We start from the raw sequence: 14,581 nt of genomic DNA, 5'->3' as shown, positions 1-14,581 counted from the left end.
GCCCAATTAGTTTACTTTCTTCTATCAGTAAACTTTTTGAAAAAATTATCTTGTTAAGAATGATGACTCATATAAATGAGAATTCAATTTTTTTACCAGAGCAGTTTGGATTTCGTCATGAACATTCAACTACCCATCAACTTGTCAGAGTAACGAACATGATAAAATCAAATAAATCTTCTGGGTTATCCACTGGAGTTGCTTTTCTAGACATAGAAAAAGCATTCGACAGTGTTTGGCACAAAGGTTTAATAGCAAAAATGTCTGATTTCCAGTTTCCTATTTATTTGATCAAAATGATTCAAAATTATTTAACTGATCGTACTCTTCAGGTTAGCTATCAGAATTGTAAATCTGAATTGCTACCCGTACGAGCCGGTGTTCCGCAGGGTTCGAGTGTAGCTCCAATCTTGTATAATATTTTCACTTCTGATCTTCCAAATCTACCCGTTGGTTGTCAGAAATCGCTATTCTGTGACGACACAAGTCTGTTAGCCACAGGTAGAAATCTAAGAGTGATCTGCAGTCGCCTACAAAGAAGTTTAAATATTTTCAGTGATTATCTGTCAAAATGGAAAATTAAACCAAATGCAGCAAAAACGCAATTAATTATCTTTCCTCACAAGCCAAGAGCTTCTTTTCTAAAACCAAACAATAATCACATTCTCAAATTGAATGGCTTGGAATTGACATGGTCTGATCAAGCTAAATACTTAGGTTTAACGTATGACAAAAAACTCACTTTCAAGGATCACATTGAAGGAATCCAGGCAAAGTGTAATAAATATATTAAATGTTTATATCCTCTTATAAACAGAAATTCTAAGCTCTGTCTAAAAAACAAATTGTTAATTTATAAACAAATTTTCAGACCAGCCATGCTTTATGCGGTACCAATTTGGTCAAGCTGTTGTTCCACCAGGAAGAAAACGCTTCAAAGGATTCAGAATAAAATTCTGAAAATGATTCTGAAGCGTCCTCCCTGGTTTAGTACAAATGAGTTACACAGACTCACAAATATAGAACCATTAGATGTAATGTCACATAATATTATAAGCAAATTCCGACAAAAATCGATGCAATCTTCAATTGAATCGATTCGCTCTCTGTATTAGTTAGTAAGTTAGTATATAAGTTCCTTTTCCCCATTACACAATACAAGTAGGTTTAGAATTTTCCCTACACAAAAATCTCAGAATTGCGGAAGCAAATGATGTCTTCATGGTAATAACCAAATCATATATATATAACAGGGCTGAAAAGTCACCACTTGTGGCTGAACACCCAATTTAAATCTTAATAATTTAATTTTAACTCATATTCCAATAAATAGTTAAAAAAAAAAAATAAATAAAAAATATATGTATTTTAACCAGCCTCAGCCGGTACAGGCACCTATCGGAAAATGGCGGAAGCAAAGTTGTACACCTGATAGATTCTTATTAGAAAAATCTCGCATTTTGTCTCGGCTCTTTTTCAATTGGATTTTTTGTATGTCGATTTGAGTGCGTTTCGTTGACTTCAGAGTGTGTAAGTTGTGCCAGATAGTTTATTGTTCATTACATCTGCATTGAATTGAAGAAAAATTTTCGTATGATATCGAATAAAAAAGTTTTTTAACGTATACGTCTTCCTTGTGACGTGAATACGTCTTACTTTACTATGAGACACCTTTTCAAAATTTGTTCTCCGGGAGAGTGATAAGTTTTAGATCGTGAACATCTCGTGTTTTGTTCAACGTATCAATATAATTTTTCTCCACGTCATCGGAGATATAATTAGCAATTTGTGATAGAATGCTAAGTAGTATGAACACCTTAAATAGCTCGAAGTAAACTTTTCCTTAAATGCTTTATAAGTTAAGAAGATGAAAAGGTTGGCTCGTTCAGTTCAGACTGAATCCAGGTCCAGAATCCAATTCTAGATTTCAGTTCTGAAATTCATTTTCAGAATCCAAGATAAGATTTTTTCAATTCCGGAATCCAGATCTAAAATTCAGTTTCTCGTCCAAAATCCAAAGTCTGAATCGAGTACCAGAATTCTGAAGTTAAAAGCCGATTTTCAGAACTTGATTCTAAGCCAGGATTTCTGAGCCGAAATTTAGGTCTGAGACCAGGATTTTGATTCTAGTCCTTAGACCACACTTAGAAAAAATCGTGTTGATTTAGTCATTTAACTTCACTGTTAATTTAGCTGCAGTTTACATCAATACAGACACAAAATCTATTATTACATAATTTAGAGGTTATCCTAAGTTTGTGCTTTGGGCACATAACCGTTTTTACTTTTCTTTACGTTTCGTCTTATCAAATTGAACTGCTTAAGGCAGACTTAAACAGTTCAATTTGAACCGCTAAGCAGACGTAAAGTTAATGCTATTTGCAAAACACTTTTTCAATTGGCACCGAAGTGCCATGTCTTTTCTGACGAGCCGAACGAAAACGTCTTTTTCTTTTTTCGTTCGACACGTCATTAACTTTACGTTTTCGACAATAGCATTAACATTACGTCTGCTTAGCGGTTCAAATTGAACTGTTTAAGTTTGCACTAAGCAGTTCAATTTGAACTGCTCTGCACGAGTCTAAGACGAAACGTAAAGAAAAGTAGGGTAAGGGCTCCCTATTTCATCTCATTTGTAAGGACTACGCCTTCAAACCCCGATTTAGCCACTAAAATCACTATAACTATTTCATATTACTGCTTCATTCGCCGTGCTCCACATGGAGAATTGATTCACATTTCTTGAAAATTTAACAAATATTCATAAAACAGCTAAAAACACTTATGATGTGTTCACTACTCTGCTCCTAATTCCATCTCAATGGATCTTTATCCTATCGTTGATTCTTTATTCATCCTATAAATTAGCAATAGCGACAACAATCAAAACAAAATATTCCACTATTACACTGTCAGGTTCAAAATGTCTGGATTCTTCTTAAAAACGGCCTAATGACAACATACGATATTTTTAGAACCAGTTTGAAATCATTTCAACGTTTAAAAATTTTTCGGTCGTTTCCGTTACCTTTTGCTTCAAATTTAAAATTTTACTGTAAAGTTAATTTGGTGAACTTTAAACAAAAACTAAAATGTAATTGTTACTATTTATTCATTAGCCCTTCTTAAAACAAAGTGTAGAGCCAAAGATGCCATTTATACAGATTTATCAGTATTGTATAGATGTTTGCGTTCGCATACTGATTTAAATCAAAGTACAGGTTTTATACAGATTTCCTTAATTTAATACAGATTTCTACAGATTCATAGAAAGTGAGAAGTAAAAAATTAGACTTTTCTCTCTGAGTATCTATTAGTATTTGATTGCAGTGATTCTTTAAAAGTTTATTAATCAACGGACAAATCACATGTTAAAATGCATAAATCTTTTATGCAGATAATTGATTATGATTAACATCATTTTATTAGTGAAAACAGATAGAGCAGATATAGACTTTCTATGCAACGTAATACATATTTTCTATGAAAATATCTGGCATCTCTGTGCACAGCCGATGAAACACACACACTTCACAGCGTTATGTTGACGTATAGCGGAATGAAACCAGTGCTACTAGATTTGCAGAATGGTTATTTCATTACTATTTAACACGCTCTTTCTGGTAATATTCGAAGCCAAAACAGTTTTATTTAAATATTGATATCAATAATATAATTAAAATAATGTCACGGATACCAAAAACATACTTTTAGATAATAATTTGAAGAAGAAAAACAATTTATTTTTTGTAACAATATGAGATAACTTGGCAACTTTGCGAAACCAAATGAGATGAAAACAAAACGCAATCAAGTGAACTAAGTGAAAAACTTTCATCTCATATTTTTAAAGACTTTTATTGTTTGTCGGGTAATTTTTGAAGTTTTAAATCGTTAATTAAACAAGTGGCAAGTGAACATTACTAATTATGAAAACATACAGCATTTTAAAACATTTCACAGTTTGGTTCTGGTAAGTTGTAAAATATTATTCATGTTCAAAGTAATGAGGTGAAGGGATGAGATGGAAATAGGAGCTCAGATGAAATAGGGAGCCGTTACATGTTAATAGATGTAATATTCTCGACTTGGATCTCAATTCTAGTTTAATACTGGAATTGAAATGGAGGCTAGACAAGATTTCTGTCATAATATTCCTTTCTAGAATTCAGATTTAGAATTTAGTTTTAGAATTCAGGTTCAGAGATCTGACACTGAAGTTCTGGAACTTCAGACTGAAATACAAGAACAGATTCAAAATATAGTTCTATCTCCTGAATTTAGTTTTAAATTCCATTCCAGAGATCAGGTACAGAATTCACAATTCTAAACCCAAATTTAGGTCTATAATTTGATTCCAAAATTCAACTCCACAATTCTAGAAGTGTAACTGAATTCAGCAACTAGTTTCTAAAGATTTTTGAACTAAACATCGGATCTGGTTTTCTGAGCTGAATTCTGGAAACTATCTAGGTCCAGAGTTCAGTGCTAGGATTCAGGTTCCGAATTCAGATCCAAAACACAGTGATCCGTTCTAGAATTCATTTCGGGAATGCCGTTTGCCGAGTGCAGGAATAGAATTCAGTTCTAGTATCTAGCATCAAAAACTGAGTCCCAGAATTCAGTTAAAAAATTCGGTTCCAGAATTCATATTCATTGACATCAAAGAAACCTAACGATCAATTTAATTCATTTTCATTTTATGACTCCGAAACCGCTAACAATCCTTGTTAGGGCTTCAACGTGCAGTAACGTAAAGAACTTATTTAGAATACTGTCTTAAACTGCCGCTCTAATTCCTAGAATACAAACGCAATCTTCCGAAACCGAATGGTCCTTTTCAGCACTACAAAATCTCAAACGGTCAAACAGTATCAAATCAACATCTCGAATCTCGTGGCTATGTCTCTGGCATTACCTACTCTAATTTTCTGACTTCCATGTCTAAATATCTCGTTAACGACTGCTTCTAGGAGAAAGGAAATCCTGAGTAAATCTATTTCTTTTAATGTGTAGAATTATATTCTGGCATCAAAATGACTATTTTTCTACCAAAAACTCGAGGTTTTGTAATTGTTAGTAAATTGTTTAAGCTGAAATTTCGTCATCTATAAATTCACACTAACCAAATTTGAACCATAATTTGGGTTTTAAGTTAAGGTTGAAAATAAAATTATTTTAAATAATATAAACGTTTTTTTTTTAATTTTAGTTTTTCGATTGGTTGTCTAATTTTTGAAAAAGTATTCAACTTTTTCTTACAGGAAATATTTATTTATCAGTGTCCAATCGATTTCCTACAACTTTTTCTTGGACACCATTTTTGTACAATTTACAGTTTCCGATTTAACACGGTTTGAGGACAGTGCACGCAAATATTAATACGCCCTTTTCGTTTCTTGATTTGAAGAGGTCTCTCCATTTATGCTAAGCTGAGTGCTAGGCTGTTATGTCTAAGGCAAACGACAAAACAGAGAATGTGGTCGTTTTGAAAAATATGTCATTATCAATCAATTTTCAACACTTCTTCCAGAACCAGAATGTTTCTCAGTCTTAATGCAATGAAATATCCACATTCTCGAAGAACATATATCGATACGCTAAGAAATGTGTCCACAATTATAACACTTTACCCTGACAACACATTCTTGGAATTATTCTTTTTAACATAAACTTTGGGGGCTGTCCATAAAAGACGTCACGCTTTTTTTTTGACGATTTTTGACTCCCCATCCCCCCTTTGACAAAATTGTCACAGAAGCAAAGAAACTCCACCCCTATGTCACATGTCACGAATTCAAAATAAACAAAATTCATCTCAATACATTCTCAATATGTATGACAAACCATACAAATATGAGGGAAAAATCGATTTATTACATGCTGTCATTAGATTAAAAAATATCCTACAAACTACAAAATCATCGGAATTATTTTATTAATATCAATTATATTTTTTTTTCTTTCGATTATAGAGGTTTTAACCTTAAGGTCATTCGCCTCTTCGGGCCAGAAAAACTTTCTGACCCTATGTGCGGGGTTGGGAATCGAACCCAGGTGGGTTGCGTGAAAGGCATCGACTTACCCATTACGCTACACCCGTCCCCCTATCAATTATATAAATTAACAAAAGTATTTGGTTGGAATTGATGAAACATTTAAATCATCTGTTTTATTCCTCCTAGGGGTACACAGATATATTATTGTTTTAGGTAAAGAATAATATTTCCTTAGTGTAGCATACAGGGCTGAGAAAATAAAGAAAATAAAGACCTCATCAAAACGAGATCACTGCCGAAGAATCTTTTCAAGATCAGTTGATCAGTGAATTTTAAATCACATCGATCAATATCGGTACTGATCTTCCGTCACACAATGGGTAGTGATTTTGAGCTAAAATGATTCTTGATTTATATAAGTTCAATCATTGGATGATTCGATAAGCTTTGATGTTGGTGGAGTTAAATCACATATGATCAAGATAAGACATGACATGATCTACGTCTGAAATCGTTGATCTCCCGCCCTTTTTGAAATGGAGTACAATTGAATAAACTGCATCAGAATCATATAAGAGAAATTCTTATGATGTACTATTATCAATGCTAGATAATCAAATTACTGAAAATATTGTCAGTGCATAACTTAAGTTAAACCGGTTGAAGGCATATTTTTCTTTTTTACTCATATGAGCAAAATTAATTAATTTCGCTAATTTACTCGCTCCTCCGTGCACTTTTGTTGATCACAACAGAAATGATTTGCTGCATCATTCATTTCCGAATTTACAAGAAGAAGCTTTTACATCAACAAATACACGGTTTCCTATAGAATGTAAACGTTTATTGTGAAGATTTTTTCAGGAAATAGGGCAAAGCAGTAATAGAATTAGGTATTTCAAAAATGCGCTCATTGAAAATATTGGATGTCACATTCCAAAAACCTCCCCCCTTCACCCTGTCACAAAAGGTCATGTTTTATGAAACACCCCTCTCCCTCTTGCGGCGTGACGTCTTTTATGGACAGTCCCTTGTGTAAAAAGTAAGTTTGTGATTCAGTCATCTCCGAAAAAATCGAATGTTTTTTTCGATCTAATGCGTCTCCAAAATGGGTATGAAATGCGTTTTCGATTTCTGCACAAGTGCGATGTTATATCATGATTCAAAATTCAAACACTTTATACTGCATCCTTGGATTGCTCACTATTGCGTCCGTTAATTTACCGTATCTAATTTTCTAGTGTAATGTTTGATTACAAAAATAAGTTATAATTATTATCAATGTTTTATTTCCCGAAAACAATGATGTTCAGTGTTAGTTTGTTGCATTATTTTATGTTAAATTGTGAAATTTGTAGTCAAACAATGCAAAAACAGTGAGAGTAATGAAGTTTATTTTCGCTTTATTTTCTGTAGGATGAACTGTATTCGAAAATATCTGTTTGGGGTACAATATAATAGAGAGCGTAATAGATCAATAAAATAATGAGGGTATGTCAAAGAAAATGGTATTTAATTAGTCCACCCTTCAGTCACATATAAAAGCTGAGCTACAAATTTGTTACCACGGTTTTAACCAATCCTCGTAGATAAAACGGAACCAATACGATTTTGTGGCAAATTGTACACTACGGATGCTCATTTCCTGTGCAGAAATTGAATTGCCATCAGGCGTACCGGGCACCGATTAGTTGAACGGTGATTGGACAGAAAGAATATGGTGACTGTTCAATGGAAATGTATTTTAAAGTTAGGGGCCATTGGCAGTGCATGTTTCTGTGACTGTGTATGTTTTTTAAGCGACTAAAAATGATTCCTTAGTGTTTATTGTTTCTATTCAAATAACCCAGGTTAAAATTTAGATCTCACAAACAAATTGTACAAAATTTTTGTTGTTTTTTTTTGTCTGTGGTCTGAATTCTATATATAAACTCTAGCGAAGCTCTGAATTTGATGACAGAGGAAGCATTTTTGACGTAGGCCTTGGTCGCCCACGATAAATTTCGAATTTGAAAGTGCAAATACACAGATACACAGAATATTTTGTGATTTTACATTTATTTTCATGCACATATTTGGAGCAGGCAATTGAATGGAAATTTACATTACAAAACGAAGCGGTTTGTAAATATACAGTCTTGTTCAATGAAAAACTAAATGAATTTTAATGTAATTTTACATCACTAAAAATTTTAGTTTCAACTGATATCTATTTCATAGTACTATCGGTTTACATGTCGTGTAAGTTTCATCTTTTCTTTCTGTGTGAATAAAGTCACTGGAGAAAAACTGCACAGTTTTTGGGTATATTTTTATGGAACCCAACCGAATCCGATGTTTACAACTAAGAAATACTTTTTGCCATCATTTACTTATCTGCATCAGAACCTGAATTCTGGACTAGGATTCAGGAACTAAAACTGAATACAAGAACTTAATTCATAGCCTGTAACAGGCTCTGAGTTCTGTTGCAAAATTAGGTTCGGAATCCAGATAATCAATTCAGTTCATGAATTTAGTTATAGAGTTCTGTAACTGATCTCATTTTCAGAATCCAAATTCTAGATTTAGTTCTTGAACTTCATTCTGAACTTGAATTCCGAACCTAAACTAAGTTCCAGAACCTAGGTTCTGCATTCTGAACCTGAAATCTGGAAAGAAATTCTAAAACTGAAGTCATGTTTTAAATTCTGGTTATTCTAAAATTCATGTCTTGACTTTTGTTCCAGAATTTTTGATAGCGAATTTCTGAACCAGAAATCTGGATTCAAATAAATTGAGGAAGTAAAGGGTGACTTTTTTGCTGGTATCTTTTTGGCAACACTGTGCTTGACAGATCACGCGTGAACCGTGTCTTGCGTCATTGTCAAACTTGTTCAGTTTGGTCTATAATTTAATTATGAATGGGCGCTGATGAAGTTGGAAGAAGATCTACTTTTTTATCGAAAAATTGTGTTCAACAACGAAGCTCATTTCTGGTAGAATGGATACGGCACTGTTTGGTGTGGATTATAGACCGGTGGCATTATTCGTGACCGATCTGTTGGAGAAAGTGTACCAAAGTTGAACCTTGCGCATGGGCCATCGAAAGCCCAGCCGTGGTTTTCATGAAATCATCTTCAAATATTAAATTATATTGATCGCTCTATCGATTCCAAAAAAGATTTCACCAATTTTCTCAAATTTTCTATGTTTTTGTTAAATCAAATTCTGTACCTCTTGAAAAATTACCTTTTGAATGAGGTTTTAAAATCTAGTTCCAGAACTAGAATGCAATTCCAGATTCTTAGTTTTGAATTCTTAATCTGTACTCTGGAACCAAATTTTGAAGCTGAATTCCGAAAATAAATTCTATTTGATTTCGACGATGGTCCAGTTGAACATCGGAACTGATATGTGCCTGGCTATTTCAAAACCGTCTCGTAAGGATGTGTAAAAGGCAAGCAAACGCAATAAATTTTCCTCATTGTTTCCAAAAGTTTAAGTTAACTCAATTTTTGTGTTGTTTATGGTTGTTACACACTGTTCAAAATTGCCGATAATATTTTTGATGACATGGAGAAGCAATTATGTGTTATCGTTTAGTACAACTCAAGATACTCACGATTAAGTTCTACCTATTCATCATAGGGCGAATTTTGGAAAGGTACCCTATAATGAAGTAGGAATATTCACGTCAACAAAAAGCGGGTGAGTAATGTCAGAGACATAACCAGATTGACGTGAATACGAATAACATCGGCTTGCTGAAAAAAAACTGTGGCCTTTTAAAGCACGATATCGAATCCGGTTAACGACAAAGCAGGTTAAAATTGGGTCCGGATGATAACACACAAGGAAAATATAGAAAATAATTGAAAATAAATTTTTATTAATACCGCATGCGCTATCCAAAATAATAAAGATTTGAACTAGAGTTGTTTCACAAAATCATTGTAAATATTCTATGAATAAATCATCGCTTGTATCTAGAACCTAGAATCGTGACCTCTACCATTAATGTAATTTCGTAAATATTTCACGGAAAGGCCGAGATCAGCATTTTGGCGAAAGAGTTAGTTGATTTTCTTATTTTAGTTAGTAATTTTTTTGACACAAAAAAAATCTTACTTTTGCTAATTTAGATTTTTTAATTCTCATTCCATTAATAATAATAATAAATTATTAGTTGAAATGGCTATTTTTTTTAGTTGAATTTACCAACGCTGTCATTTTTTTAGCTAAGACACACAATTCCCATTCAAAAAATTTTTTAGTTGAATTAGAAGATTAAAATGTTGTTTTCAACCAACATTAATGGTTGAATTGGATTCTGCAATCTGCAGCTATATGACACACTGTCACCTAAAAAACGTTAACGCTGTAATGACTACTAGCCACTAGAAATTTCTGGTCGGGTTGAAAGAACCGGGTCTTCTGCCTCTTCCTGGTAGCTCATCCAAAGAATAGTGTTCCCCAAACTTATAAATGATGGTTTGAACAATGGCATGATGAATTCCAAACCGCTTCGCCAATTTTCGCATAGTAGTACCCTTCTCACTTAGCCATGTATCCAGAACCCTAATTTTCACTTCCTTTACAATACGCGATATTCTGAAAACGCAGAACTTCAACCGCACAAACAAATAAACAAACGAAAGCTAACAGCCAAACTAATAGTATTCTGTGATTTGAGCATAAAAAACCATCACAAATACATGCGTACAATACAAATGTAGCTTATATAGCTTATTTTCGATACACTCCTTATATGTTTCGTTTTATTTTTATTACGTATAAAAATAATTTCTTATAACTAAATAATATTTTACAATTTCTCTTACATTCCTGATATTGGTAGATTTTTTGTTTGTTACCTAGATTCTTTATGATATAACACTCAAGACTGTATTTACTAAAAGTAAAAATGTTACTTAGAATAGCCTTTGAAAAAATAGAATAATATATGTTCATTTTCATGGTGTTTGGCAGGGGCGAATATGTTTCAGTTCGCCTCGAGTGCCAGAATAGCTCACTACGGCACTGCTCACGATCAAAACGATAGTAAAGTAAGACGTCTACACCTCTAAAACTGTGTAAGGCACACGAACGAAAATTCGTTCAAAATCACCATACAATTTTGCACGCATGAATTACCATTGTATGCAATATCGAAGGCAAGAGCCGATAAGCGATTGCTAGGCTGTTCAAAGTGCCTCTATAGGCAAATGAAGTCAACTAATATCAAATGAATGAAGTCCACCCGCAAAGTGTTATTAAAAACAAAAGAAAGCCAAAACAATAATTTTCCATCGTCGATGTGTTTATGGCAACAGTAAATAGTCTCGACTGTTCGAAAGCAATGTATTGGAATCAGAGCTGTAAATTGTCAGTCATGTCAAATGACCTTGACAGACTGACTAAAATCATCGTCAACTGTAATCAGTACGGCCAAAGTGTCTGTCAAATGAGATACTCGATAGTTCAATGACCAAGTAGAAGTATACTCAGTCAAAGACAGGTGACGCATTTTGTTCTCTCTCTCATTCTCCTATTCCCTGTTGAAGTAAAAAAATTCCATGAGAGTACTAACATAAACATAAATTGATAAAGTTAATTGTTCTTTGTAAAAAGTCATCGGATTTCGGAGTTTATTGGTGCACATAAATTTAATTCAATGTTTATGCTGCTTGATTAATATTTAGTCACATCGTAATCAAGCAGTGACAGGATAACTGAAGATAATATCAATCGCATCGGCAATCAATGAGCGTCCTGGTGAGTGTAATTTCAAGAAAATTCAAGTTATGACAGATCGGCTCTCAGACACTAAATATATGATGATTGGTAGAGCCTGGTTGGCAGCAGTCCAGTGACATAAACTTTCCAATCTTCGTCGGGCAAAGTAGCTCGTTGATAGTGACATTTAGCAGCTCTGATTGGAATATAACATAACTTTTGCTTTAATCGCACAAATTACACTTTGTGTTGACGCAACGATAACCCAATCACCTTAGAGTTTCAGCAGTTTCCTCCGAGTGCGGCTGTCTAAGCTCATTAGTAAATAAATGCAATGTTATCAATGTTATTTGATAACCCGAATACCTACCGATCAGCGTCTGCCAAATTACATCATAAGCATTTCAACAATTCGATCCCGTTCAGTTTCATCTGAAACGTCGACCGGCGCAAAGTTCAGTATGTCTCAGGAAAAAATTCTGCTTGCCTACTCTGGAGGCCTTGACACAAGCTGTATTCTGAAATGGTTACTGGAAAAAGGTTACGAAGTGATCTGCTTCATGGCTGACGTTGGTCAGGAGGAAGACTTCACGGCGGCACGGGAAAAGGCCCTTCGTATCGGTGCCAAAGATGTGATCATCAAGGATATGAAAGAAACGTTTGTGGAAAAGTTCGTTTGGCCGGCGCTTCAGATGGGATTAATCTACGAGGACCGGTATCTGCTGGGTACGTCACTAGCGAGGCCTTGCATATCAATTGGCCTGATAGAATCTGCTGCCCAAAAAGGCTGTACGATCATTTCCCATGGTGCCACCGGAAAAGGAAACGACCAAATCAGGTTTGAGCTCAGCTGTTACGCATTGAGCCCGAAAATCAAAGTGATCGCTCCCTGGCGTCTACCAGAGTTCTGTGAACGTTTCCAAGGTCGTCAGGATTTGTTAGAATACGCCAAAAAGAACGGTATTCCAGTAAGTGCCACACCAAAATCTCCCTGGTCGATGGATGCAAATATTATGCATATTAGCTATGAGTCTGGCATTTTGGAGGATCCATCGGTGGCCGCCCCCGAAGAATTGTTCCAAATGACAACGTCTCCTTTGAAGGGTTCGGATAGTCCGACTACAGTGGAAATTGTGTTCAAGGAAGGAATCCCGATACGAGTGACAGAGCTGATTAGTGGAAAAACTATGGAGGAACCATTCGATATCCTGACGTTTTTGAATAAAATTGGAGGAGAACATGGCGTTGGACGAATCGATTTGGTAGAGAATCGATTCCTCGGTCTAAAATCACGAGGAGTTTATGAAACCCCCGGTGCTTCAATACTGTATGTGGCTCACAAAGATTTGGAAGTGTATTGCTTAGATCGGGAGATATTCCGAGTCAAATCATTCCTGGCACTCAAAATGGCTGATTATGTGTATAATGGATTTTGGTACTCGCCAGAAGCGGAATATGTTCGATCTTGTCTTGTTGCATCTCAACGGAACGTGGCTGGAAAAGTAGTCCTAGAAGTATACAAAGGACATGCAATTGCCATCTCCAGGGAATCTATCACAAGCGTATACAATCAGGAATTGGCTTCGATGGATGTTCATGGAACTCTGTCGCCGTATGCTGCTAGTGGCTTTATTGAGGTTAATGCAATGAGATTGAAGGAACATCACCGAGTATTCGGGAGTGCTAATACCAAATAAAAGTGACAACTCTATTGAACTAGCTCATACTACGCAATAAACCGGTGAACTATCTTCAAAAATAAAATAGATTACTTGACTTTGCTCTTGCTTGCGTAATGCAAACAAAATCGCCCTATCATTGAGGCTCTTTACAAAGGGTTTTTCAACCGAACATCGACGAATACGAAGGCTGTACATCGGCGAAAAAAAACAACATTTTATCCACATCACCCCCTCACACATATTGGCACTAGTCCGGAACCTCCCATCAGTTTGAACAAGCCTCCGGGCACTCTTGTCCTTCAGCGTTCAATGTTGGCACTGTCCTGCCTGTACTCCGCCCCAGGAGAGTTTTTATTTCCATCGTTCCATCGCATGCAATGACTGTGTTGTTGGTCCCCGTCCAAAGGACGGCAGCCGTTTAAGAGGCGTGTAGTGTCCAGACCCTTTTGCTGGAAGTCACTGGACAGACTGGTCATACGTAGTGCTGCAATGCTTACCGATGCTACACAAAAACCAATTTCAAGTAGTCCAACGAGCCCGTTTTGCGTGGCGTGAACGAAGTAACGGTAGAGTAGAACCAAAAGTACATCAAATAAATCGAGATTGGGCGGTAATTTACATTTCCGCCGGTAGATAGAGTATATTTTTCATGCTTCGTGCTTTCACAGTCCGATGGGCCGTTCAGTGTAGATTAATTTTAAACTGCTTTTCTAATTGCTTGTGTTCGAAGTGTCCCCAGCAATTCCAAGATGACAATTCCGGTTGAGAAAATTATCGTCTACAGATGAAATGTCAATAACTAAACATAAAAGAGTTAGAGCATGTTCCATTGTATTTCTCGATGACATAGCCGATAACTACGATACATTAATAATACCAATAATTCGCCTAAAAGTGTGGAAATTCAAAAGCGAATGAAAAAACTAATTTTATTCATCTAGTTGTGTAACGATCAGTGCGGTAAAACTGATGAAAAGGAATTTTATGGTCAGCATATCTTTTCTCATTCATTTTACTTTGTTGCCGAAGCGGCCAGAATTCATCGTCAAATGAATAACCATAGCTAGTCACTTGAAGTTTTGCTTGCTCAGTTTGTAGTACCAAGTAGTCTATCTGTTTCATTGTCTTTCTTGTCTTCACTGTGGGTAGTGAGCAAGTGTGAATGAATAGGCATAAACATCA

General features: G+C 35.2%; 1 protein-coding gene across 1 annotated transcript; it reads left to right on the top strand.

Annotated features, from left to right (window-relative positions):
- Positions 1-12,162: 12,162 nt before the first annotated feature.
- Positions 12,163-14,031, top strand: LOC131440343 (argininosuccinate synthase). The gene has a single exon (XM_058611576.1). It carries the CDS (start codon positions 12,179-12,181, stop codon positions 13,412-13,414), a length of 1,236 nt encoding a protein of 411 aa, XP_058467559.1. The 5' UTR covers positions 12,163-12,178; the 3' UTR covers positions 13,415-14,031.
- Positions 14,032-14,581: the final 550 nt, after the last annotated feature.

Source organism: Malaya genurostris, chromosome 1 (assembly GCF_030247185.1).
Source record: "Malaya genurostris strain Urasoe2022 chromosome 1, Malgen_1.1, whole genome shotgun sequence".
NCBI lineage: Eukaryota > Metazoa > Arthropoda > Insecta > Diptera > Culicidae > Malaya > Malaya genurostris.
The sequence above is the reverse complement of the archived record's forward strand: the minus strand, read 5'-3'. Positions and strand labels throughout refer to the sequence as shown.